The 24397-nt window shown below is 39.4% G+C and overlaps 1 protein-coding gene across 2 annotated transcripts in view; it reads right to left on the reverse strand.

Moving 5' to 3' along the window:
• Positions 1–18730: 18730 nt before the first annotated feature.
• Positions 18731–24397, reverse strand: part of ATXN10 (ataxin 10) — a 105638-nt gene continuing 99971 nt past the window's right edge. For both annotated transcript variants that reach the window (XM_050915129.1, XM_050915130.1), the window contains exon 11: positions 18731–19404. In XM_050915129.1, coding sequence (XP_050771086.1) covers positions 19217–19404 — 188 coding nt within the window. In that variant the 3' untranslated portion in view covers positions 18731–19216. The remainder of the gene's footprint in view (positions 19405–24397) is intronic.

A 24397-nucleotide genomic window follows, 5' to 3' on the forward strand; every position in this document is an offset into this window, starting at 1 on the left:
AATGTGAATAGTGTAAATTGTTTTGACTTTAAGCAGTGTTTCCTACATGTGGAAGCATCTCCTCACAAACTGACTACACACATTAAAAGACACACTTGAAGTTTGCAAATAAGTCAAGTTTGGCAAACAAACTCACCTGTCCTCCAAATATATTGACATTTTTCATCTCACACAGCAGTTCCTTTATTTTATCAAAGATCAGAATTTTTACATTCCAGGTGGTATTTTTCAGGATCACTCTTTAGTTCCTTCCTGAAGAAACACGTTTGAAAATTGATCTTATCTAAGTTATTTCCCTTCTCTGACACAGAATATTAATGGAAATTTGAACAAAGAATTCAGAGCAGCATGCCTGTCAACAAGTGGATGAGGAGTGCCTACATTTAGACACAAGCTACTGAACTTTTTGAACAGCTTTGGGAGACTGATCTCTACAGAGTCTGATATTATTTATTTACTTTTAATGTCCAGACCTGTGCTTCATTTTATTGAACGATCAGCTCTGAAGTCTTTCCAGTGGCATTTAATGTGCATCTCTTCTTTTAGTGTCAGACATCAGATCTACAAGTATGGCTCTCACGGCATGTGTCATGAATTTCTGCTTAACTTATTTTTATGTAGTGAAAACATTGTTTTTCCTGCAAAACAATGTAATAGCAAAAGAACAAAGTTCACAGTGAAAATAAATGTGGCGTGGTTTTATCCTATGATAATGTAACAGTCCCTTAATATTTAACTTCTATAATAACAGCTAAATTAGATACATGCTTTCAGAGACACAAACTGTTCCAAGCCTTGCTGTTTCACAGATGGTGGATGCAGAGATTAAGTGACTGGCTGAAAGCAACACAGGAAGTCTGTGGCAAAGTCAAAAACTGATCCAAGAACTCCTGATTCCTATCCATTGTCTGAACCACAAGACTATTCTGTCTTCCAACTTGTATTATTATTTGGTACCTGTATATATTTTTTGTCCTCACCATGCTCTGTTAAAAGAGCTCTTGATACCATTAGAAAACACCAGCTCTAATCTCTGATAACCCCCGTGTTTGGCCTCACAAGCCCTAGCCCTGCCTCAAACCTGGATGGAGGTCCAGGAGCCCCTTCCACCTCCGTTCCCAGACACACAGCACCGACAGCTCACCTCTCACCAGTCCTACGAGCACAACCCCACAGACCTCCCACCTCCTCCCAACCTCTTGAACATGATCTGCCTCACAATCCATTTGCTAAACCTGCGGATCTGGCAGCATAGCTGCCGACCTAAGCATGGTACGCGAGTCCCCTCTGTCCATTAGTGTCTTGAAGGTACTTGTGGTTCAGAAACCCCTTTCCTATCTGGTCTGGGAGGTCTACACTCACCCTGGTGCCCAGCAGCTTCATCCAGCCAGCTCTGGCTGTAGGAGCGAGCTTGCCAGTGCTCTTGGAGGGACCATTCAGTAAATGTCACCTCTGCAAACATATTTTTGCAGAACTTAAATTCCAGGGAAGAAAATCCCAAAGCTTTCACCTCTTATTTGGGATAACTGAGAACATGGAAACTGAAAGACTGTATGGGAGGGATTCAGAAAAATACAACCAGCTGTTAACCACTTCATATTATTGTGTGTCAATAGGAAATAAATACCAGATATGTGTGTCTTCGAAGCCTCCCTAATGTGATTTGTCTAGAGCTGCAAAGCACACACCAGAAATACAACCCAGGAATTGCATACCATCATGTCCTGGCACTGATCACCACAAAATGGCTTGCTGCACCTCACGTTCACACGTGGAGTGCCTCAGGTTCTTGCTAAGTGAAAAGAAATCATTCAGAAGCCATCAAATCCAGCTTCCACAAATGTGCTAAAAATGCTGGGGGGGGGAATAAAACAAAAATGAAAAATGTTTGTGTAGAGCAATAAAGAAATATGGAAGCCTACAGTGCATATAGAATCTAAAATTAATCACCATTTTAGAAATGGTGAGTATTTCCCTTTTAAAAATTCCTTAATTTTCACAAACACACATACCTGGGTTTATTGTTCCATAAACCTGTCCATCCAGCTTTGTTCCTATTAGCCAGGTTCCATAACTTACAGTGGACCGAAAATGAAAAGCTGGATCCTGTCAATGGATGCCAGACAACTTGTGATTAAAAAAGATTTTTGGGATGGAGTTTCCTGAGTAACCATGGAAAAACCACATATTGATCATCTGAGTTCAGCGTTCTCCGTTTCCCAAGGGAAAGAACACAAAAACATGCATTTGTTTACATCAGTTCGAAAGGAAGTGGTAGAAAGAATGACTGTAATACTGCCCTGTCCAACATTATTTCCTGTCTCTCTCAGCATCTGCTGATGTTTGAAGTGAATCTGCATAAAGTGTACCTTTGCTAAACTTCTCAAAATATATGAAATCTCAACTATTTCTGAACAACAAAATCAAAATTAGGTGATAATGGATACGCAAAACCAATGCTGCCTTCTCTCTCTCTCTTAGTCCACCAGCAGGAGCTAGCAAAGCCTATCCGAATTTGTATTTAAACCCCACCAGCACCAGTGGGAATGCGCTATTCAGAAATCTCAGAACAACGGAGCTTATTTCAATACTACCCCTAATTTCTGGTCCGTCTCCAGTTTGACCAGTTCCCATAGAAAAGTGAGGAAGCTGTAGAATGGCAATGACAGCAGATAAGGAAGAGGATTATCAAAGACACTTACCTTACAGTGATCATTTGTCAATATTTGAGTTATGCCTTCCATTGTCACAGCATTTGCCATATTCTTTATATTATAGACATAGAAATGCTGAGGAAATATTAATTTCAAACTATTAAGTTATTCCAAGGGTGATAATTTTGAAAAAATAGAATACCTTACTCGTGCTACTCATGAATTTAGTTGCACAACATGGAAAACAGGACCGCGCTCTTCCTAACAAGCATAAAGTGGAAACAAATACGTCTCATGTGGAGACTCATGCTGTTAATTTGATCGGTAATCCCTGGAAGACACTCTGTCATTGGCATATTATCCTCCTGTTCCACAACACATCTGACAATTTATTGACAATTTATTTCTCTGACAGTTTGCTCTTACTCCTGGGTGCCGTGGGCAGCCTCCAGTGTGTAGCAGGCTCCAAAAGAGCAGCACCTCAGAGGCTCCAGTAAGGATTAAAATGAGAAGGGACAAGATGCTGAGCATTTTCTGTGAGGGTTCTCCTGCTTAGCAATTCACAAAATTGCATTTGTAATCTCATTAACCTTGTTACCTCAACAATAAGACAGGATTTTTTTTTTAATTATTATTTTTTTTTTTTTAGGGAGCGATAGGAGATAGCAGGACAGCAGTGAATGAAATAGAAGGTATCTGTTTGGCATTCAGTGTCTGATAGTTGCTAATGTCATGGGTTGGAACAGTTTAATCTAGAATTTGCCTTAAAAGAAAGAGAGAAAAAGGGTGATAAATAAAAGGAGATGTGCGACTGTGGTGGAGGAACCCTTGGGGTCCAGCATTTGGAGAGCAATCAGTGGATTGGGCACTCAAGCAGAAGCAGCACTACCCTTCCCGCCATACCCGCTTCCACACAATCCTCCCTCCCATCTCCAACACATCCTTCACAGCAACAAGTTGTCCTCAGCATGACCCATGCTTCCAGCTAGTAAAGTCCTCCTCTGTTCCCCCCATTCCCTCAGAAGGCATCAGTTTTCTATTTTAAAAATATCAAGTCACCCTATCTCAGCTGCATTATAAACAAAGACAAACAAAACAACCCAAAACAGTTTTGTGTGTGTGGAACAAGAACAAAACACTTCAAACCCAAAGAAGTTTCCAATAAGTCACTCATTGAAATTCAGGAAGAAAAAACCCCAAAGGGTAAAAATACCCCCACGTATCCAAGTTCTCCGAGGCCATTTCTTTCCCTCATCTGTGTTCCATCATCTTCTTCCTTATCCAAAAAAGTTGCGGTGTCCGTGGGAGTATGAAAAAACATTGGTGTGACCACCGAAAGGAACTCTCTGTCTGGCAGCATAAAGCCACGCGTTATCCCGTCTCCAGGAACTCAGCCTTGCTTCGACGGTCATAAATATTCTCTGATGACAAAGCAAAGGGTAGTCATTCATCCAGACTGAATAATACTTTAAAACCTTGAAAAGCACACTGGGATCTGTGCTCTGTCCCCAGCCAGAACGTAAGATCCATGGGAAACAACCTGATTGGCCTTGCGTGTAGGACACCCAGCGGTGCCCACCTCCATCTTCAGGGTGATCCAGGCAGGAGAGAGTGTTGGGCTTCTCCCTTTCTGAGGTCCCAACCCACCTGGTGGCCATTAAATTCATCCGAGGACAGTATGAAACTTTAAAACCTTCCCAATTCCCTCCCTTGTAAAAATACTTTCTGGGTTCTTTCGCTTGCTAGCCTCATCCTGTCTTGAATGTGTATAGGAAGCCGGTCTGCACATTATGTAGGCATCACTGGATGTAGTTTCACAGGGTAGCAAATTAAAATACCGTATCAGTGAGAGTGATCAGCCTCAGCTACATCACTGAATGACACACAGACACACGAAGGCTGAAGAAAGCATCCAAGCACAGGCTATCTCATTAATGATAGCTAGTGTATGCTATTAAAGGGTACCCAGAAAGTTAGGTCACCTTTTTAGATACACTCTGTCCTTGGAAGTTTCCAAAGCTTTACAAAACATTTACATACGTGTTTTTAAAAGGGAGGAAAAAAAAAAAGACTCATTACAATATTAACTGTACACTATACTGCGTAATCAGAGATCTCCTAATTTTCAAGACAGCGTTACTTGACATCTTGTTGCATAAATATTCTGCTTATGCAAGCAGATCCATGAATGATCAGTAATGTACGTCATAGTCTCACAAGAGTTACTGATGAGAAAATTATCTTTATGACTAGCTTTCATTTAGTCAGTTTGGAAAAAAAAAAAAAAGATCTAAATGTAAATCACTTTCCTCTTTTGGCCTCCCTTTCCACTCCCCATCCCAGAAGTTAATAATATATTTACAATGAATAAATAATAATTTTATGCTTACCTGTATGCCTTCTCCTTTTACGGTAGTCTTTTAAATTAAATTTAATCTTGCCATTCAGGGTAGAAACAAGTAATAAAACTAACCTGTTTATTAGTCAGTGTAGTTTTAGAATTATATTTGCATTTCTTCCTTTGAGAATGTAACTGATTGTTGACACAATGGAGGCCAAGCATGCATTTATGGTGCATGATATCATTGTGGCTAATAGAGGGAGTTTACTTATTCCACAGATGACTGCCACAAGAGAATGTAATTGCTCAATAATGTGTCGATGTACCCATGGGAAGGATTTAAGTCATCTGAGACCTGTATTGGGAACTTGCCAGGGACCCCAGCACTACCTCTAATTTGCACGAAATGGAGTAATTGTGGCCATTTTCCGCAATAAGGATAAACAGAACGAGGGAGAAAGTCAGGAAGAGGCAAAAAGGCACCCCAAATCCAAAAACTGGTTAGACTTTCAGCTGACATGAATAAATTGGAGGTTTAGTGATTTTTTTTTTTTTAAATCAAGTTTTTAAGTTTCTGATTTAAGAGAAAGACTAAGAAAAAACATTAGATTAAAAAAAAGCTTTTTTAAAAAAATTTAATTTTTATTTATTAAGGGGTCCAGGATGTGGAGGGTATTGCAACCTAGCCATAAGATCCTAGCAAATGTAAATGTCTCCTCATAAAAAATGATTATTACATGCTACTTTAAAAAAAAAAGAAAAAAGAAAAAGTATTTCTCAGAAAATTGAACACAACTAGAAGGGAAAAACTGTTACTCAGATGCAGGAAATAAAAGCTGTAAAAGTAACAAACTTCCAAGGGGATAAGTCAACTTAAGTGCGGTATACTCCAGTACCTAAGATGATCTGCATCAGGGAGAAATTACCTCACCAAAAATTAAAGGCTCAAAAATAGATACAACACCTGACTGAAAAACTATTTATGGACAATGAATTCTTTGTACCATCTGCACTACGGCTTTATTTTTTTAATCAGGTATCAAGTTAAAGTGGAACATCTGATTGATTGAATACTAGTGTGAGATAAATAACAGTCAAAGCAGAGTTAAGAGCTCACTGTATATTGCAAATCAAGTAGCACAATGCAGGATCAACTTAATAAATCAGAATATTTTCCATACTTCTCAAGAATGCAAAGAGTCATAGGATGAGATTCAGCTTGGTGTATGCCTACTCTTCAGCACATAACTCCTTCCATTGATTTTGAGGAGGCTACCCAAATGCTTTAGTTGAGGTACATGCATTAAAAAAAAAAAAAAATCTGGGTGAATGAAGGCCTTGGTTAGTAATTCATCATTGGATGTGTTGAGAAACTTTTCAAACCAACGGAAATTGTAACTCTCTCCAACGAGACCCATAATAACGTAAAGAGACCCTGCAGTTAAAGCAAGAATGACCAGAGAGCCCCAACTGGCTAGGGCAAAGCTGGAATTTAAAGCCTCTCCCAGCATCCCATTGGAGAACTTTTCCTGAATTTTCAAAATGGTTTACGGGATGTTTTCTGTCCACCTTTCCCCAAGATGGAGCTCAGAAGAACCTACCCACTTTTAGCACGAAAGGGTTCAACCCCAAACCCCACAATGAGTCAAATGATCTGATTCAATGAGATGCACTGTGTCACGATGTGATGCTCAGCTCAGGGCCCATATGTAACCTACTCCACTTAAAAAAAACACAAACCAAAACCAACCAACTAAAAAACATCCTATACTAGTTCTGCTAATTTCAGGTTAGTTTTTCAAACTAGTCCTTTCCCCCAGCTCGCTCTCTATTTCTCCCTCCCACCCTGATCTGATTTTTCCCATTTTCAAATAAGATTTAGAAATCTGCCCAATGGCAGGTGGGTGGAGGCGCTCCAGATACTATGTTTGTTGGTAGCCCAGCAGTTATTTGTGGTTGACTTTTTTGGTTGCCCACAGGAATTTCCAGGGTGGTGTAAACAGACAGATGTGGGTTCTTTTCTGCTATATAGATCACACCATAGAGAGATATCAAAGCAAAAAAACAAATCCATGAATAATGCACTAGTGGCAGCGTTTGAAGCTCAGAACTTTAAAGACCGGCCTCTGAATTTATTGGTTTAATTATTGGGTATGGACATTTAGGACATGAGATAGCTCTTGAAATCAAAATATCACTGAAAGGTTTCCCAAATATTTAAAAGTTCATAAAAAGTGAAAGTAGGCTCAAGTACTGGCAACTCAAAGCTGCTCCCGCCTTGACAGCACTGCCCTAGTCTTAAATGCTGAAATTACTCTTTCCTTCTTTTCCTCAGTATCATACTGGTTTGCTTTTTACTTCAGTGAGGCATCTCAACAACTATTCCACGGCTCTTTGCTGCTGTAATGTTGGCAAGCTAAAGGGGAGGGCTTTGAGGGTATGGGTGACAAGGCAGACTTTGGTTGGTGCAGATCAGTAAAGCTCCACTGATCTCAGGCTAACTCATATTAGCCAGGAAATTTTGCTCCTCGTTCTCTTTTTCTTTGTTGTTTTTGCTGGTACCATTACACAGAAATTACTTTTGTCATGTGATTTTTGTGTGCCTTGTGCTCACACAAGAGACACATCATGGCATTTTTTCCCTTGAGATTAACAAGCAGCACATGATTAAAATCACGTTAACTCAACAGTGCAACTTGCTAATCATTCTTACTCTGGAATTGCCAGCTAAAGCTTTTTTCATAATTTATTTTTTCAGGAGGATATGTGTATGTTTCTGTCAGTCTATTTTAGAGCATGGCAGGTTACAGAGACGCTTTGATTCATGGCTGGACATAGATTATTTTAAGTAGAAGGAAAAAGGAGCCTTGGTTTTAACAGCATTGCACTGTCATCTTGCGGTTGCAGCGCTCAGTTCCTAACCCTTATTTGGAAATGCCTTGAACAAGAATTCGATGTGAGCAGGAAGAAACGGTGATTGCCTCACTCCCGGGGCTTCGGTTTATTTGGAGGCCTCCTTCCTGCCACCCTTGTGACAACACGACAGGCTGACCTTGCCAACTGTTTCCACTTCAGTTCTTTCCATCTCCTTTCTTCGTGAGAGGAGAGCATGACCTCCTCCATAAAACCGTCATTATTTAGAAGACTTCGTCTCCTCCAGTACTTCCACTATGAACACTTACTCGAAGACACATTTTCAGGGCAGTGTTGTGTACAGTCCTCCTTCCTGCCTGAGCTTTAAAGAGGGAATGCTCTACCACTGTCAGCTCCTGATTAGTTATACATCTGTTTCACAACTGAACTTCAAACAGCTTCTTGGCTTAATTCACTTTTTCCAACTTGTAAACAGCAACCATTTTTGCCTCTTTTTCTGGGCTGCTCAAGACACCAGCCAGTGTGGGATTCTCCTTGTAGACCCTTCCAATGAGCTCAAAAGAGTTAAATTTCCCGAGCTTGTCCAAAACATAAGGGAAAGCCCTGAGCTAGGCTTCCCTTCGCCTCCAGTTGTGTTGTTCCCAGCTAGAGCGCTGCTCTCCCACCTGCCTCCTTATATCCTCCTGCTGGCTAAAAAGATCCAGAAAGATACACAAAATGCATCCAGCCCCAGAGAAGACTGACCTAATCATCTATCAGTGCATGACTAGAACCAATGAAATGGTAGTGGGCCTAACCAGTTACTTGGAAGTGTGCAGCATGATGCTACCCCTAACCTAAACCACAGATTCCAAAAGTTGTAACCCTGTCCTCCTCCTCAAAAGGCAATACGTAAATCTCCTATTATACAGATTCTTCCTTACCCTTTTACCAATACCAGGAATCAAAAGCTTAAAAATCTACATCGTTTCTATTTGTGCTCTTCACTTTAGTAATTTCTCTCAAGTTAGAGAGAAAAACTTACAAGGTCACTGTTGTTACCTTCAGTTTCGGCTTTTGTATGCGGGCTCTCAATACTTTGGGGGAATATTTATTTTTGCAGAAAGCACTGTTAACATTAAAAGTTAGGGGGGAAAAAAAAAATCAGAAATGGCTTCCTACGGGGTTTAGTTTAGTACTTGGGAGGAAAAACGCTGTATTTTGATTAGAATTGTGTTACTATTTTTCCCCTGAATGGAATTCAGAGTATGCATACTGAATTCCCCATTTTCAGAAAGAATTGCCTACAGATTAAAATGCTGTAAACCATGTTTACTTCAACTTTTTTTACATGTGAAAGTTTTCATGATCTTGCAAATGGATTACCACATATAGACTTATGCATCTACCCAAAATCTTACTACCAGCAGAGGGATCCTCTGTGGGCTTTGGAATCCATTAATGCACCATTCAGAGTACACCAGGGTTATACTCTAAAACTCCCCAAATACAAGATATTTATTGCAAGATTCTTTTTTTCAGCTATAAAGGTATTTTAAAAGGTCAGAATTATCTATTGTATCCTCACACTTTCAAAATTACTACATTTTGGTTTAGCTTCAGAAAAGAACAAAACTTCTTGCAGAGATAAAATGTAAAAGCACTTCAGAAAGAGGACTGCAAAACAATGGGGGGAGTATGGAAACTTTTGGAACTGACAGCTACCACCGGTGCGATTGCCATTATGAAACAAAAGGACTGAAATGTGAAGAATCTTATTTGTGGTAGATTTAGCAGAGATGATAGGGGACTAATCTGACAGATAAAGGGTGCGTGGGAAAGTCCAACCACCAGGTACGGAGATGCCCCTGAACCCAGGAATCTATAAACTGCAAAAGGCAAAGCAAAACCAAACCAGAATGGGGACACAGCTCACAGCTTGATATTGTGGGAGTAGGAAAAAGTTGCAGTCTCCCCAGAGGGAGAAAATACACATGCATACGAAATCCAGACAGTGTCAAAACCAAGCTGCTGCTGCTGCAAGACTCCAAGAGCAGGGTGCCTTGGCTCTGTTTCGGAGAGACCACCTCTAACAGCAGAAGACAGCTCGATGGCTAATTCGGTCCTTCGCCTCACTTACCGATACTGCCAACAAGGCTGCTAATTAGTACTAACTGTGACAGTGGTTTCTGTGATGTGGACAGCTGTTTGCGAAAAGCTGGACTGAGACCACCAACTCACTTCAGACAGGCCACTAAACAGCCATCTGAGGGTAACCACGAGGTCGCTAGCAACTTGGGTTAGATTCAAACTAGTGACTTCGAGGTGAAAAGGCTCCATGTTCAATTACCAGTCCCCTGAGTCATCCCATCCACCCTCTATAGTTATTTCAAAGTGCTTTGGTAAGCAATATCTGAGGACATTACATGTGTTCAAAATGCTAAAAATACCCGTCTAAGAGGGCAGGGAAAAGATCAGATCACCCAAAAGTAAATTTTCCTTTCTATTTAAAAAGAAAATAAAGGAAAAAAAAGAAAAAAAAAATCACGATTCTAACACTGAGCTTTTTTTTTAAACATATAAAAGGCCTCCCCCCCTCGCCCCGCATTGCCATTCCAATTCGTTTCTTGCAAATATCATTAGAATACTAAAGAAAGAGAGACTGTTACCTTTGTATTTTCTAAATAGCCAAATCAACAGTAGAAAGAAGGGGAAAGTACTTGAGGGTGGAGGGTGTGAGAAGGGTAGCAGGAACAAAACAAAATGCTAAAAGATGGATTAAAAAAAGCCCCATGCTGAAAACGACAACTCGCAGGGATTCCACCCAGGGCTTCTCAAACTTGCAGATTTGTTTTAAGAGCGACGCTGCCCTCTGGTACCCCAGGATATGGTACTTTCAATGCAGCTCCAGAGGGCCACCAATCTATTTTTGTCACCTATCCTGGGATCTGACAACTCTCACCAGGGGCTCAGTTAAACAAGCCTCCAGTTTTTAAACAAAGTGGATTTTAATTGAGAAGCACCTGTGGCGAGAGAGTCTACTGGCATTATTAAAAAGCAAATTTATCACAGTGAATCATAGAGGCAGGGGGTGGGGGAGCAAGCAGGGAGGGGGGGGTCCATGCATACGTCATACCTGCAACACAGTACCATTCCTTTCATAAAACTCCCTTGAAGAAATGTGTAGGATTTGACTGCACCCCATGAAGAGTGTTTTTCCCAACAAGCTGTTCCCAGGGTGTTCAAAAGCTATCATTCATAAAAAATTATTGAGGGGGAAGGAGGTAGCAAAGGGGAGTTCAGAAGGCCAGGGACGCCAGTGGAAACCACAGAATGAGACCCTCTGTAAAGCACGCACCTGTTTAGGCCCACCATAATAGCTTAACTAGAAAGCTTAAAGTTCCAAATTGTGGGGGGTGGGAGAAGGGGGGAAAGAGGGAAAACATAATGAAAGCTTGTTCTAATATCAAAATACACTTTAACCCATGGAGTGCAGGCTCACAACGGATGGCTGCAATTTAGAATAAAGCACCGACAATGAAAAATACACAGAATTGAGGACAACGCTCTTCAGACACACCTTGGTACCATTAAATAGACATGGGCTTGGGCCAAAGATTGGAAGTGCACCACTTTATAAAATATGTGGCTAAAAAAACCTGCTTATTAAACAGTATTTAATGTTGGCCCAGAGAGCAGTTGAGAATAGAGAGTAGGTGCCAAGGTCTGTCTAAATGCAGTAATGAACAACTCCTGTAACAAAGAGTTTACAAGGCAAGAAAAGAGAGTGAAGCCACCCTGCAAAGATTTGGATGATACACAAAGGTTTAGAATGACAAAGAACGTGCTGTAATTTTAATGACACTATTAGTAAAATCCCTTGGTGATTTGTAACAGTGTTACGCATGCACTTTGCCCTCAGCGAGTGATAAAAGTGAGGTACTCCAGCCTGTTGGTCCAGCTGAGAAGACTTGACATTAAGGATGAGACTCCTCACTGGTATTAGTCAGTAAGGATGCTTTTTTCCCCAGGAAGGAGCTACGCATTTTCATCCATTATTCCCTTATGAAGTGGTTTTGTTGACATTTCTGCCAAGACTTCTCAAAACATTTTGAGAAAACAAATCTCAAATTGAATTGAGGGAAACCACAGGCAGAGGGAATACACATATCTCACAGAGAAGCTGGGTTTAAATCTTTTATCTTAAGTATTCTGAGCCAGGCTGGAAGGCAGCCTTTGATGCAGAGCGCTCAGTCTTGTTGATAAACTAACACTTCTGGCAGAACCTATCATGATGGGCCTATAAAAAGCAGAACAGGAGGGCTGCCCCAGGAGTTTGAAGGAGAACATGGGGTACTACAAGACACTTACATGTTTCTTTTCATTAATATTGTTGGCCCAACATTTTCCCATTTATTAGTGCACACGCAGTACTGCATTTTTTTTGCCTTGTTCATATAAACCAGCCTGCTGAACCTCACTTTGAATCCAAAGTAGGAACAGTCTATGATGTGCAGAAGAAAAGAAACGCATGGTGCAGAATAAAGGGGATAAGGAACTGAACAGGAATATCACCCACTCTATATCCTATGTCTGGGAAAACATTTTTTTTTTTTTAAATGGTTTATCAACAATTTCTGTTTGTTTTTTTTCTTTTAAAATCACCCCAAAGTAATAAGCTACTTTTGCCCTGCCAGAGGGCTTTGATCTGCAAGGCTTGCCTTTTTTTTTTTAAAAAAACCCACAGAAATCTTAGACTGTTTAGACCTGTATTTCTAGGTCTAATCTTTTTTAGTCAATCCGTCTTATATATTCTTCCAGCATGCTCTTCCCCTCCTCTACTTTCTTACATATAACATTAACAGCTGAAAAAGTTCTGTAGCAAATGTAGGCAACAGTTAATGAATAGGTAACCTGAAGCAGCAAACGGATTCTTCTCCCCCCACCCCCCAAGAAAACCCCACAACCCCACAAAAATAAAATACATTGCAAAGCCCAGTACAAGACACCAATCTTGCAACACGTGACCACAGCTCCGAGCACTCCAGACGGAACATGATACGTTCTTATTACTCTTCCCACTGTTCTTCCTAGCTAGCACTCTACGCAAATTCAGTATCACTTCCTGACATTTCCAATAACAAAATATTTTCAGGAATTACTAGGAAGAGATCATCACTTACTGTTTAGCTAGTCAAGCTGTGAATTATATAAGTAATTAGCCACAAGGAAGTCCTTTGTCATGAACGCTTACTTCCCTATTTTTTCCCCAATTTGCCCATAAGCAGTTTATCTTACAAAAGCCCACATACACTACTTTCATGATCTGTTCTGTGAGAAATGTGTCAAACATTACATGCTAATGCTCAGTGTTACACTGATTTCTCATTAAAGTTGTTTAAATATATTTAAAACAAGCAATATATAAAGGATTTATCATGAAAATCCAAGAAACTGCTTTTATAAGCATTCATTAAAGAGCTTGCAAAAGACAGATTTTTAAAAGGTATGTAATAATAGAAGGATTCAGCTTTATAACAACTTACAGTAAACACAATGTCAAAACTCAAATTTCCCAGGCTAACAGCTGAAAATCTCCTCTGTACCCAGAGTTAGGACTTGATATTTAAGATAAATTACATAATCCATATTATTTTCCTTGTTATTGTGCTGTGAATACAACATAAAGATGTATTTCTGAAAAAGAGGTCAACAGTAGAATAGCTATCATCACCAACATTTGCTATGCTTATGTTTTAGAGTTAACACCACCGTTGAGAGGCCTGTTCAGTTCACACATTTCAGGTGTATTTTTGAGATTTTTTTCCTTAGGCAACATAGCTTTTGTGCCTTCTTTGATCACATTTTCAAAACTCCATGCGAAGAAAACCTCTTAAGAACCACCTCACCAAAAAACAAATTAAGAGATTGGACTGTTCATCTTGTAACAAATATTGACTATGAACATCTGTCAAAAAACGTTAAGATATTCAGAATTCTTGAATTATTACAAAACACCCCACCAAAACCAAAGGCATTGCATAACAACTCCACAAGTGGACAGACAGGCTGAAATACTTCTTGAATGACAAAGTGAAAATTCAAACGGAAATCCCTTTTGTGCGATTGTGTCTCTAAACTTATGTTTGCTTGTACTCAAAAACAACAGGAAACTCTTAAGTTTAGCATAAATATGTTATGGAAGTCACCTAAAGTTTAAACAAGACCAAGTGCAAATTACAGTGCATCTTACTAATGGAGCTTCAGTGATATCTCTACATCACTGTTGGTGAGGCGTTAGCTGTGTTTCTGAACTGAAGTGAGATGCCACGTGGCAAAAAGAGGATGAGGTTAATTTTAAATACTCTGGACTTCCATCTGTCTTTACCTCCAGCTGCTTTTTCCTTTCCTATGAAAAGACATGAAGAATTAGAATTCTTTATTTATGTATCTTCTGTTTTCAATTTAAATATTTTAACTATTTAAGTATTTTCTGAATTATATACTACTTTTAGCGTAAGCTGTAAGGCTGCAGAAAATGCTGAGCCAGATAGCAGAGTATCCTTGGTTTCGATAAGGCAATTAAAAGCAGTACAGAGCCAGTCCTGTCCAAAATAAATTTGGGGTGAAAGTAGACATTGCTTTGATCTTAGTCTGGAGAGGGGAGGCTCTTCCTAAAGGATACCTTTTGGATGGCAAACTTCTGCAACTGTCAGAGTCTAGGAGGAATAATGCAAAATAATCATACTCCCTCGTTTGTTTTACAAACAGAGTGATAATGTGTTCCCCATCTTCCAGTAGTCCTCTCTTGGACCTGAACTACTCCCTCTCTCACCCCCGAGATCCCTTTTTTATTTGTTGCTGCGTTCTCCAGTCTAAGCAGTTCCTAACTCCACGTTAGATGGACACTAGCAGGCAGCTCTCAGAGAAGTGCAGAGAATCTCTCAGTTCTTGATTTCTTTTGCCAGCACCACACTAGTGAGGAGCAATAGCTGTTGAAAATGCCCTGTACAGACCCTGGATTCACGACTGGAACAAAGGCAATGCAAAAGCAAATTCAGCAAATTTAGTAGCTCAGCTCTCACAAGTCTCTACTTACAATGTATAAACTAAGGATTTCCAGAGCTTACAATGTGGCCAAGTTTGGACTGGATTATGACAGAGAAAAATGCATACCCCCTCATTTATATCGGGAATAGTTAGTCTTTAAAAAAAATTATTTTAGGGATACTATTAACATATACAAAAAACAATGCCAGGTTCTCATCCTCATAAATTACTGGATCTTATCAGAAATCACTGTGAGAGAAAGTTCCCATAAAGAAACCAATTAAGCCTAAAGCAGCATGGAAAATTTCCACTTGAACGGTTATGATCTGGCCAAGCTACAAGCAACTGGAACCGGATTTTAACATGGAAAGCATCACTTAACCCTAAACAGAGACACCGCTAACAGGTCTGCCCACAAAAGACCTGAACACCTTCCACCTGTAAGACAGCAAGAGACCTTTGCCTTCGAGCGTACTTCACAAAACAGCACGCACGCTACCACCCAGCCGCGACCTCAACGCACCGCCGAGCAGCTCGGAAGGGATGTTAGGAAAACCGCGGCAACTGAGGCAGGAAGGAAACCGCCGCCGGAGCGCGGGGCGGCGGCGGCTCGCATGGCGCTCCTCCCGCCGAGCAGCGCTGTCAGAACCTTGGACAGCACTGAGGGGACTCCGCCACCGCCGCGCCGGCTCCCGCCACTCGCGCCCCGGGACGGCAAGGCACCCTCCCGGCCCCCAGCACCCCCCCCCCCCCCCCCCCCCCCCCCCCTTCCCTCCCTATCCCCCGGCTGCCACTGCCACCTTCAACTACCAAAGGGGTGTACATCGCATTAGGAAGCCTTAGGGATTTTAAGAGGGAAGAGGAAAGGCAAGGGAAATTGGGTTGTTCTTGCGTTACTTCATAATTTCCGCCTCCCCCCCCCACCCCCAACCCAACATTGAATAGGAAGAAGTCTACTTAGAGTACTGTAAGACGACAGCAAATTCTAAGTCAACATAAAACAATGATATAGATAAAGCTAGGTACAAAGATTTAAGGTAATTTTGGGTGCAGCCTCACATTGTCCATACTTTTTCATTTGCAAATAAAGGGGAGTTTTTTGGAGTCTCGCTATGCAAACACTGACATCAACCTCAAAATATAAAATCAACCGCTAAATAAAGATTGCAACGATGGCATTAACTGCCTGGGATTTTATTTTTTGTTGGTTGCTTTTAAAAATGTACTTTACAAACGCTTTAGGCAGAACAAACCTAAATTATTACAAGCAGTAAAAATTCAGAACTTTGCAAACATTTAAGCTTGTTTCTCACCATTTGCAAGAAAGCTTTTTAAAGATCTATCCACTCACGATGAAAAACTAACTCCCTATTTGCTTTTAATAAAAAATAGACCTTAAAAACAAACAAACAAAAAAGATCTGATCACTATTGTTTGAAAGCACTCGAAAGCAATAAGATGGTCACAAGACTCGATCTGACCTGCCCCTTTACAAACTCAATAAAGCTTGCTTTTTATGACTGATTGCTGTGCTGTATTAATCCCCCAGCATATAAAACAAGCCTACTGGAGACTGGGACTCCACTGGGGGAGGACAGGGAAGCTGTTGTGTTCTGAGAATTAATCCATCTAGGAAAATCAAAAGCCAGCCACTCACAATACAGTAATCAGCATGTTCTCCACTGTGAAAGCCCTACATTTCCCATTTAGTAAACACAACTATTACTCCATTATGTACTGAAACACACAAAACCCTTTTATTTATTTGTGTTTGTTATTATTTGGCTTATATTTATGGGTTTGTATGTATTCCATTGGTGGGTACGCAACCATCAAGTTAAAAAAAAACAAACCCTGTCTATTCCCAACTGCTTAAAAGGAAAAAGGGACACCCACTGCTTTTTCCACAACCAAAGTTCTTTCTGGATTTGCTTTGTGAACAGGATTTTAACTCTTTATTACCCTAAATAAAAGGAAATTCTTTGCATTTTTTCCTTACACAGAAAGTTCATTTTCTGTTCAGGATAATTATGTTATTTTTTTCTCACTTTGTTAAATTATCTAACGTGAGTTTCCTAAGTAGTGGTGCTAAAATAAAAATGTTTGAAGTTTTATAATTACTCAACTGAAAATTACTTCATTTCATGTCTAGGTGCTATTATATTTGATGCTCCTTTGTTAGCAAAAGTTTAATTTTTTCCTTTTAGAGTTGAATGATGTAGCCTTCCGAATAAAAACCTTTTTATTTCTTTTTTTTTAAGAGTAGAATTCTTTTTTTTGCCATTTAGGTGCTAGAATGATGAATCTTACGTTGCGTTATGGAGATAAAAGATTAAAAAACCCAAACAAAACCAGCTGTAAATCTTATGTGACACAGTAATTAAACTGCTAAATGAATTCTGGCCTAAACACAAGAATTAAGGCTTATGGAAATCATTGAGAAACCACAATCTGATAGACCATGTGCTCAAGAAGAACCAAAAACATATATCCCTTTCCATTCAGGTAGCAAAAGGCACCTATCTGTATAAGAAATGACTTTATAAACCAGCACTTAAACACAACAGTTTTTCATATCCACTGAAATGTTCCTGTCAAATTATTTTTAAAAAAGCAAATAAAGCCCTTTGCTTAGATTCATATTTATTCTTTGCTAAAACAACACTTTTCTCCCCCATTTGTTTTTAAAGTAAGAAGTCACTAAAGGCAACAAAAGTTACAGTCTTTGTTGCTATTGCTGTTATCCCTTTATATACATCCTTTACTTAATAAACCGCTAAAGACAGCAGTTTTGTATCGTTGCCTTTAAAACCAACAGGTGACTAAAATCCCACTAGGTCAATTCCATAGTCCCACCTCGTCAGCTTGGTAGACACTGAAATCTTATGATTAACTTGAAAAGATCTTAGTAGTCCGGCTATACTCACCATCAGTTTTAAGTATTACGATATATTTCTCATATTTCAAAGCACCATGTGGTTTTTTTCCATTTTTAAATCAAAAAACGAATTGGAGGAGCAAAAACTGATGCACATGGCGGAATGTCTGTTACTTGTACATGTAGTTTCAGGACATAAACTTGCCTTTCCATTTAAGAAAGGGATTAAATGACGACAACAACATGAACAGTTTAACTTTTCTGGGACCTTCCTGTTAGACACAACTGAAGATAACCAAATGACAGCAATGATACACAAGCGCTAGTAATATTAAGCTGTAATTCTTGTTTTGCTTATGCATGGAGGATTACGTTTCTTGGCTACCAGGGCAAAGCTATGGCACACACAGAGTTAACCGTGCCCCCCCCGCCCCCTCCTTTCTTCACCCCCCTCCTCCCCCCATCTCATTCATGCCACATTCCACAGTGGCAGGGTCCAACAACAATATAGGAGGGTACCCAAAATGAAGAGGCAAGGCCTTCCATTCTTCTGCCTCTCTTGAATTAATTAACTGGAAATGAGTTTTGTCAATGTTTTGGAAAGGCAGAGGGGTGAAAAGAAACTGCTAGAATTAATCACAGTGAGAAACTACCTCTTCAGCAGTCTGCCAGAGTTCAGAAAACCCATGAGAAGTGCAAAATAAAAGGAAAGTGGGCTGACTTACCATCCAAAGGAACAAATAAAATTCAAACAAACACCCAAGTCTCCAAAACAGAGACATGCCCCAGTGCAAAGGAATGTAGCATCTGTTGCCACAACAGCTTCAGCTTTGTTTTTAATATACTTGTCATGAAGACTGAAAGGTAACAAGGTAGAAAAGACAATTTACTAATAATTTAAATACACAGAAGGCTTGTTGTGTTTAATTCACTAAATATTTATGCGCATCCCATGTTCCACTGATCCTTATATAAGCAGAGATATTTAAGCACTATGATTGAAAATTAGTAATTTTCATTGGTTAGCCCTGACTCAGCATAGATCTTTTAAACAGAGAAGGCAGACTGCAAAGCAGTTATTTCTTTGTTGAGTTTTTAATGATAGTTATCTCCAGATTCAGCAATGGAAATTATAACAACTCAATACTGCACGCACGACATCTTTCTACTAACAAAACAAGAAAGTAATGACATTTCAACCATCTGAAAAGAAGGATCTTTTTCCATAGATTAATTTACCTAGGTATTTAGAAAACATGTAGGTGTCCTTTTGTTTACAACAGTGAGGCAGAATTATCATTTGGCAGTTTTTCTAGGAATGAACGTAACACTTCCGGCAGACTGGAACTAAAACTGAAGAAATCTCGATAGCCTCAGCAGAGAAAAATATTTTAAAAGAGAAATCCTCTTTTAATGATTTGACTGTTCTTAATTTTTTGTTCATGAGGGCTTTTTCCTGACAGATCTCAGAATTAACTTGTCGTCTCGTTTCTCTATCTCTAAACCCATACTCTCAAGGGCAGAATTGTCTGCCAGCCCCTTCGCCTCCATCTGCGCAATAAGCTCTTGGTTTCTCTCATTCTGTTCAGTGAGATTTCGGATAGCATATACTGCCCACTGGTTCACAACTGTTGGACAAAGTTAAGGATCATTTTTTTGTTTAAAGATGAAACAATATTTATTTTAATTTCTTACTGCATTCCCCTCCCCTGGCTGCCTCCCCCGCCCCCCCCAATCCCTCAAACCCAGAAAAACAGTAGAAATCAAAGGTTAGAAAAAGTAAGACATTTACAGGCAATGACTCTGAACCTGCAAATACTTGCATATGAGGTAATTTAAGTTTAAATGAGGTATGTCCATTAACTTCAGGCACGTTTACTAGGTTTTATCTTGAATTAAAAAAAAAAAAACCAAAACACAAATGAACTGCAGGACTTAAAAGGACATATTGTTTTAAACCAAAATTACAGTTAATTGAAATGTTCCAATGACCTTCCTAGTGAGATTAAAAAAATTTTTTAAAAAGTCAGTCACTGTGTTTATGATCCGAACACTTTGACACTGCACTTCCAAGAACTGGCAAACAAAATGAGCCGTAAACCAGGTACAAGAAGGAAGACAACTATTATTTTCACTGTACAAGTTGAAAAAAAGGTAGAAAAAGAGAAACACATCCAGGTTAACAACTGAAAATAGCACAAATAATGTGGGAGACGCTTAAAAATATTTAACTTCTAATGTTACCTAAACTCAGTTCTTTGTGCCTGGGTGCTTTTACACACTTGCCAACAGAACAGACACTAAGATCACCAGCAGGTAGCTCCTGCTCGTGTTTAAATGGGCACAAGCTGCAACTCATTCACCTTCTAAGGTGGTCCCTTGAGGCCAGGATTGAGGCACATGTCAGGGCCACAGACAAAGGATTTAAATTCCCAGGATTATCAGTCAGGCATCTTCCAAGTGAACTACAGTGTTCATTTTATGAAGTGTCAGAGATGTTAGCCCCAATTCTGCAGCTGAAAAGCTATGTTATGATATAATCTTTCCCAAGTTACCCATATGGGAGGCAAGCCATTCTGAATCACACAAAAGTGGTTTGCCTGCAGGGCACCAATTATTTACTACATGTAGCTTCACATCCAGTAGAAGAATATGCATAATTTACTCATCTCCTTGACGTCTTTTGGGTTGGACAGTGTCTAAGCACAGAGATAAGATAGTGTTCTTATGGGCATTTGCCAGGGGCTGACTGGAGGGGAAAACTCCTCAGTTGTGGAAGAAGGGAACTTCAGCCAAAAGAATAAAATACAGGAACTGGACTTTCTTACACAATCTATCGCGACAGCATTTGGAAAATCCAGTACCACTGCACGCACATTCTTACAGTAGCAGTCTTGGCATTTTCTCTGTGCACCTTGCACTGACTGCTGTGCCCACCTTGCTGCCACCTCCACTTACCCCTTAGGCTTATACACTTTCAGCAGAGGCAGTCTCTCATGCTGGGTTGTTGGATGCACCAGGCAATGTGGATCAACAACAGAATGTAGCAGGAGCAGCCTTCTTAACATAAGACCTGGTCCTGCCTTCACAAGCTTACATTTTAAGAGAGAGGAAGTGATAAACTGAGAATACAGGAGACCAAAAAAAAAAAAGTTTATGACTATACCTAACCACAGCGCTACTTAGATGCCAAAAGAGAACAGAGAAGGGACTGAAACAAAAAGCACATGAGGAATCGTCAACAGAGAGAGAAGGGTTTAAATGAAGAGTAGCTTCAAACATCACAGGAAACATACATGCTAGGGAACAATCCTGCACTGGAATGCATTGGTGAAACAGCCCCCTGCCTTTTAATAGCAGTTTATATTTATTTTCACATTCAAGCAGCCCAGAACTGAAAATAAAAAATGGCAAAGCAGTAACAACTATAGGGCTTTTTTCTGACAGGGTTCTTCAGACTTTGTCAGGAAACATGCTGCACACCTCCTACATTTAAAAAATTCTGGCGTGAGGTAATGACATAGGAGAGAAATTAAGAAAAAAAAATTATATATCACCTCAAAGCCTTAATAGGTGAACATGACAGAGAATATCAATGTATTCTCTTCTGTCAGTGCATCACTACTATAGTTAAGTGAAAAGACAAGTGCCAAGCTACATTTAAGTTACATAAACTGAGTATTTCCACTGAAGATTACATTTGAGTATATAAAACAACAATAAAATACCAAAGAAATAAAATCATATATGAGCAGAATCTCACTCATCAGCTCCAACTGTAAGAATAAATTTCAAAATAGTAAAGTATGCAAGCTGATGAATGCAGATGAATGAAGGCTGATACCTAGCACGTCTTTCCGAGGTCTGATTTAGGGCATTTCACGAGTGCCAAAAAGTAACATGAAGTTCTCCCAATGGACTGTGAGAAACATGCTACCACCCTCCCTGGCTCTGCTCCTGGGATGAGGAGCACACTTCTCTGCTTGTGTCCCTAAAATACAACTCTGCATAAAATACAGCACTTGCATAAAAGAATACCTCCTACAAAAAGAAGTTATTTTCAAAGAGTGACAGTTCTCAATCATGCAAAGCACCACACAGAGAAAAAGTACTCTCAAAAAATTTTTTTTATTTATTAGCCTTGGGATTATTCCCGTTACCATCATCTTTATGTCCTTCAACACAAAAACACTGCTAAACCCCACAGCAAATGATGTTTTCCTATTATCATATCCATTCATGCTTACATAATATCTAAGACATCCCCATTATCTTATGAACTCTGTCATCATCATGGCATTTATCATTATTGACTACTGTAGCTGAAGCTGCAAAATGGTTTCAATAACGTTTTCACTCACTCAAAAACTCTTTTCTGTATGTAGGTTTTCCATTGTAAATTCAGTCATGAATATGCATGATTTCCCTTGTTCGCATGCTGTGTGAGGCTAAGACCTTTGGATGGCTGTGTGCAGACCTAGACAGACTTAAGTGTCAGCAGAGATTAAAGCTAGTCCCCAGCTAATATTCACATTACCCTCTTGCTCCTCTCCAAAGATAGAGACACAGAGAGAAAATTAAACATATTCTAGAGTCTCTAATCCTACCAACACTTTAAGCACTTTATTGTATGCTCAGCTTTAGAAAGAGAGCTTCTAAAGTTTCCATAGTTACTACAAATAAGGGCATGAGCCTGTTTGTTGTGAAACTGCATAAAAGAAATGCAGCAAGCACAGTAGATCTGATTGCGTAGACTTGTCTAGATTTTTCCAAGAGGACATACTGCACTCTCTAATTAATATTATAGACAAGGAAGTGAAGATTACAATCTCTCTGTCACAGTGCAGAGGGCATACAAAAGAAAGAAAAAATTTAATTTCATTTTGCAGGAGCTTCATTACTAGACTACCTGTGTTTAGGGAATGAAAGCAAACATTTGTATGCATTTACAGCGACTCTTTTTCAAAATCCATCAGTACTGTACGCTATGGGATTCCTACGTTATTTTGACTTATACAAACAATAACAAAACTGAATCAACTTGCCCTGTGTTCCATAATTGTGTAACATCTTCATACAGCAATTTAAAATTTATCATCTAAACTCCTCTGGGTTGTAACTTCAATTGTCAGGGAGGGGGGCATACAGGGAGAAAAGAAGAGATGTGGAGAAAATGTGCTGTAATCTGCCCTAGAGGATGAAAAATTTTACTATCTGGAATCAACATAAACCATGAAAATCTATGCCACTAAATCCTGTGGAAGTTTTGCCACTGACTGCAAAGGGAACTTTTCACAATTCTCTTGTTTCTTTTCATATGAATTCTGCTACAAGAGGTTGCTAGAGTCAATACTAGCAATAGCACAGTGACTGTTTTATAAGTTTAATGGTGTATGAAAATACAACCGCATACTGTCAGGAGTCGCTAACCAATATCCTATTGTGATGCATTACTGGGGAGGAGGACTTACAAACCATTTCCCAAAGAGAGTATTCCAGCTTTTCATTCTCATATTAGGAGGTCCAATTTGGACTAAATGTTATTGGCAAGTCTATTGCAGCCATCAGGACCCCTATGAATTGTTCTATAAAACAATTTGGATTCTATGGATGAAAGACAGTAGGCATAATCATTAATGAGGTTTGAATCTGACGAGGTAGATATACAGCAATGCATAAGTAATCTTGAAAGTATGTTGCTTGAAAAAGGCAAGCAGTAAGTTTTAAAAGTTAAGTATTATCATTAACTAATATAGGATACTGAAGAGTGGTGACAAGGAGAATGAAATATGTACATCTATTTTCTTAAGTCCCCTTGATAGTTATCAATACTGAGGAATTTCTAAATATAACATCCTTGGTGGAGAGTTTGATTTATTACATAGTGTACTTTTTTTTTTTTTAGTTAGACCATTTCCTGCACTACAGTTCCTACTACTTTCTTCCTTAAGAGTCATTTGCCCTAATGAGAAAAAGAAGACATTCTTTGCCCAATTCCGTTACCTCATTTAAATCAGATTTTTGACTATTTAAATATTGACTACATTTTAATCAAACATAGGAAGAGATACAAAACTTTATCAAGAAAGACAACCCACGTGAGTTGGAACTCTAGTCAAATGGGCTGTTTATGCAACAGCTAAAGCCACCCAACTTCTCTAAGAGCTTTTCAGGAACAGGTCTATAGGGCTAGAAACCAGAGATAACGAAAATACAATTCTTGTTAATTATATTTCTTTCTGGTCTTCAACAAGTAATCCAATTATCACTAAAACTTCTGTAGACAGGAATGAAATACTCAAGTGTCACATTACAAGAATCACTTCCACTTACAGACCTGACTGGACCACACTGAAGAGACATAAACCATCCCCCCTTCAAGTCTTTCAGTCCTTTTAAGTACTTTTGTTTCACAGCAATTGGAAGATAATTCTTCTCACCATTAAAAGAGGTCTCTAGACAGCTACTGCAACTGTTGATCACAGTCTGGATCAATGTGCTGTGATTGACCACACGTAGTAGACAGTCAGGATTTTGGTCCCTCACCGTCAGCCAAATTGCTTACAAAGCTCTGCAAGTTCCTTCCTGTTGGGGGTTTTAGTAGTTTTATGAAGTCCTAGA

The sequence above is a fragment of the Gymnogyps californianus genome, chromosome 1 (genome assembly GCF_018139145.2).
Source record: "Gymnogyps californianus isolate 813 chromosome 1, ASM1813914v2, whole genome shotgun sequence".
NCBI classification, from domain to species: domain Eukaryota; kingdom Metazoa; phylum Chordata; class Aves; order Accipitriformes; family Cathartidae; genus Gymnogyps; species Gymnogyps californianus.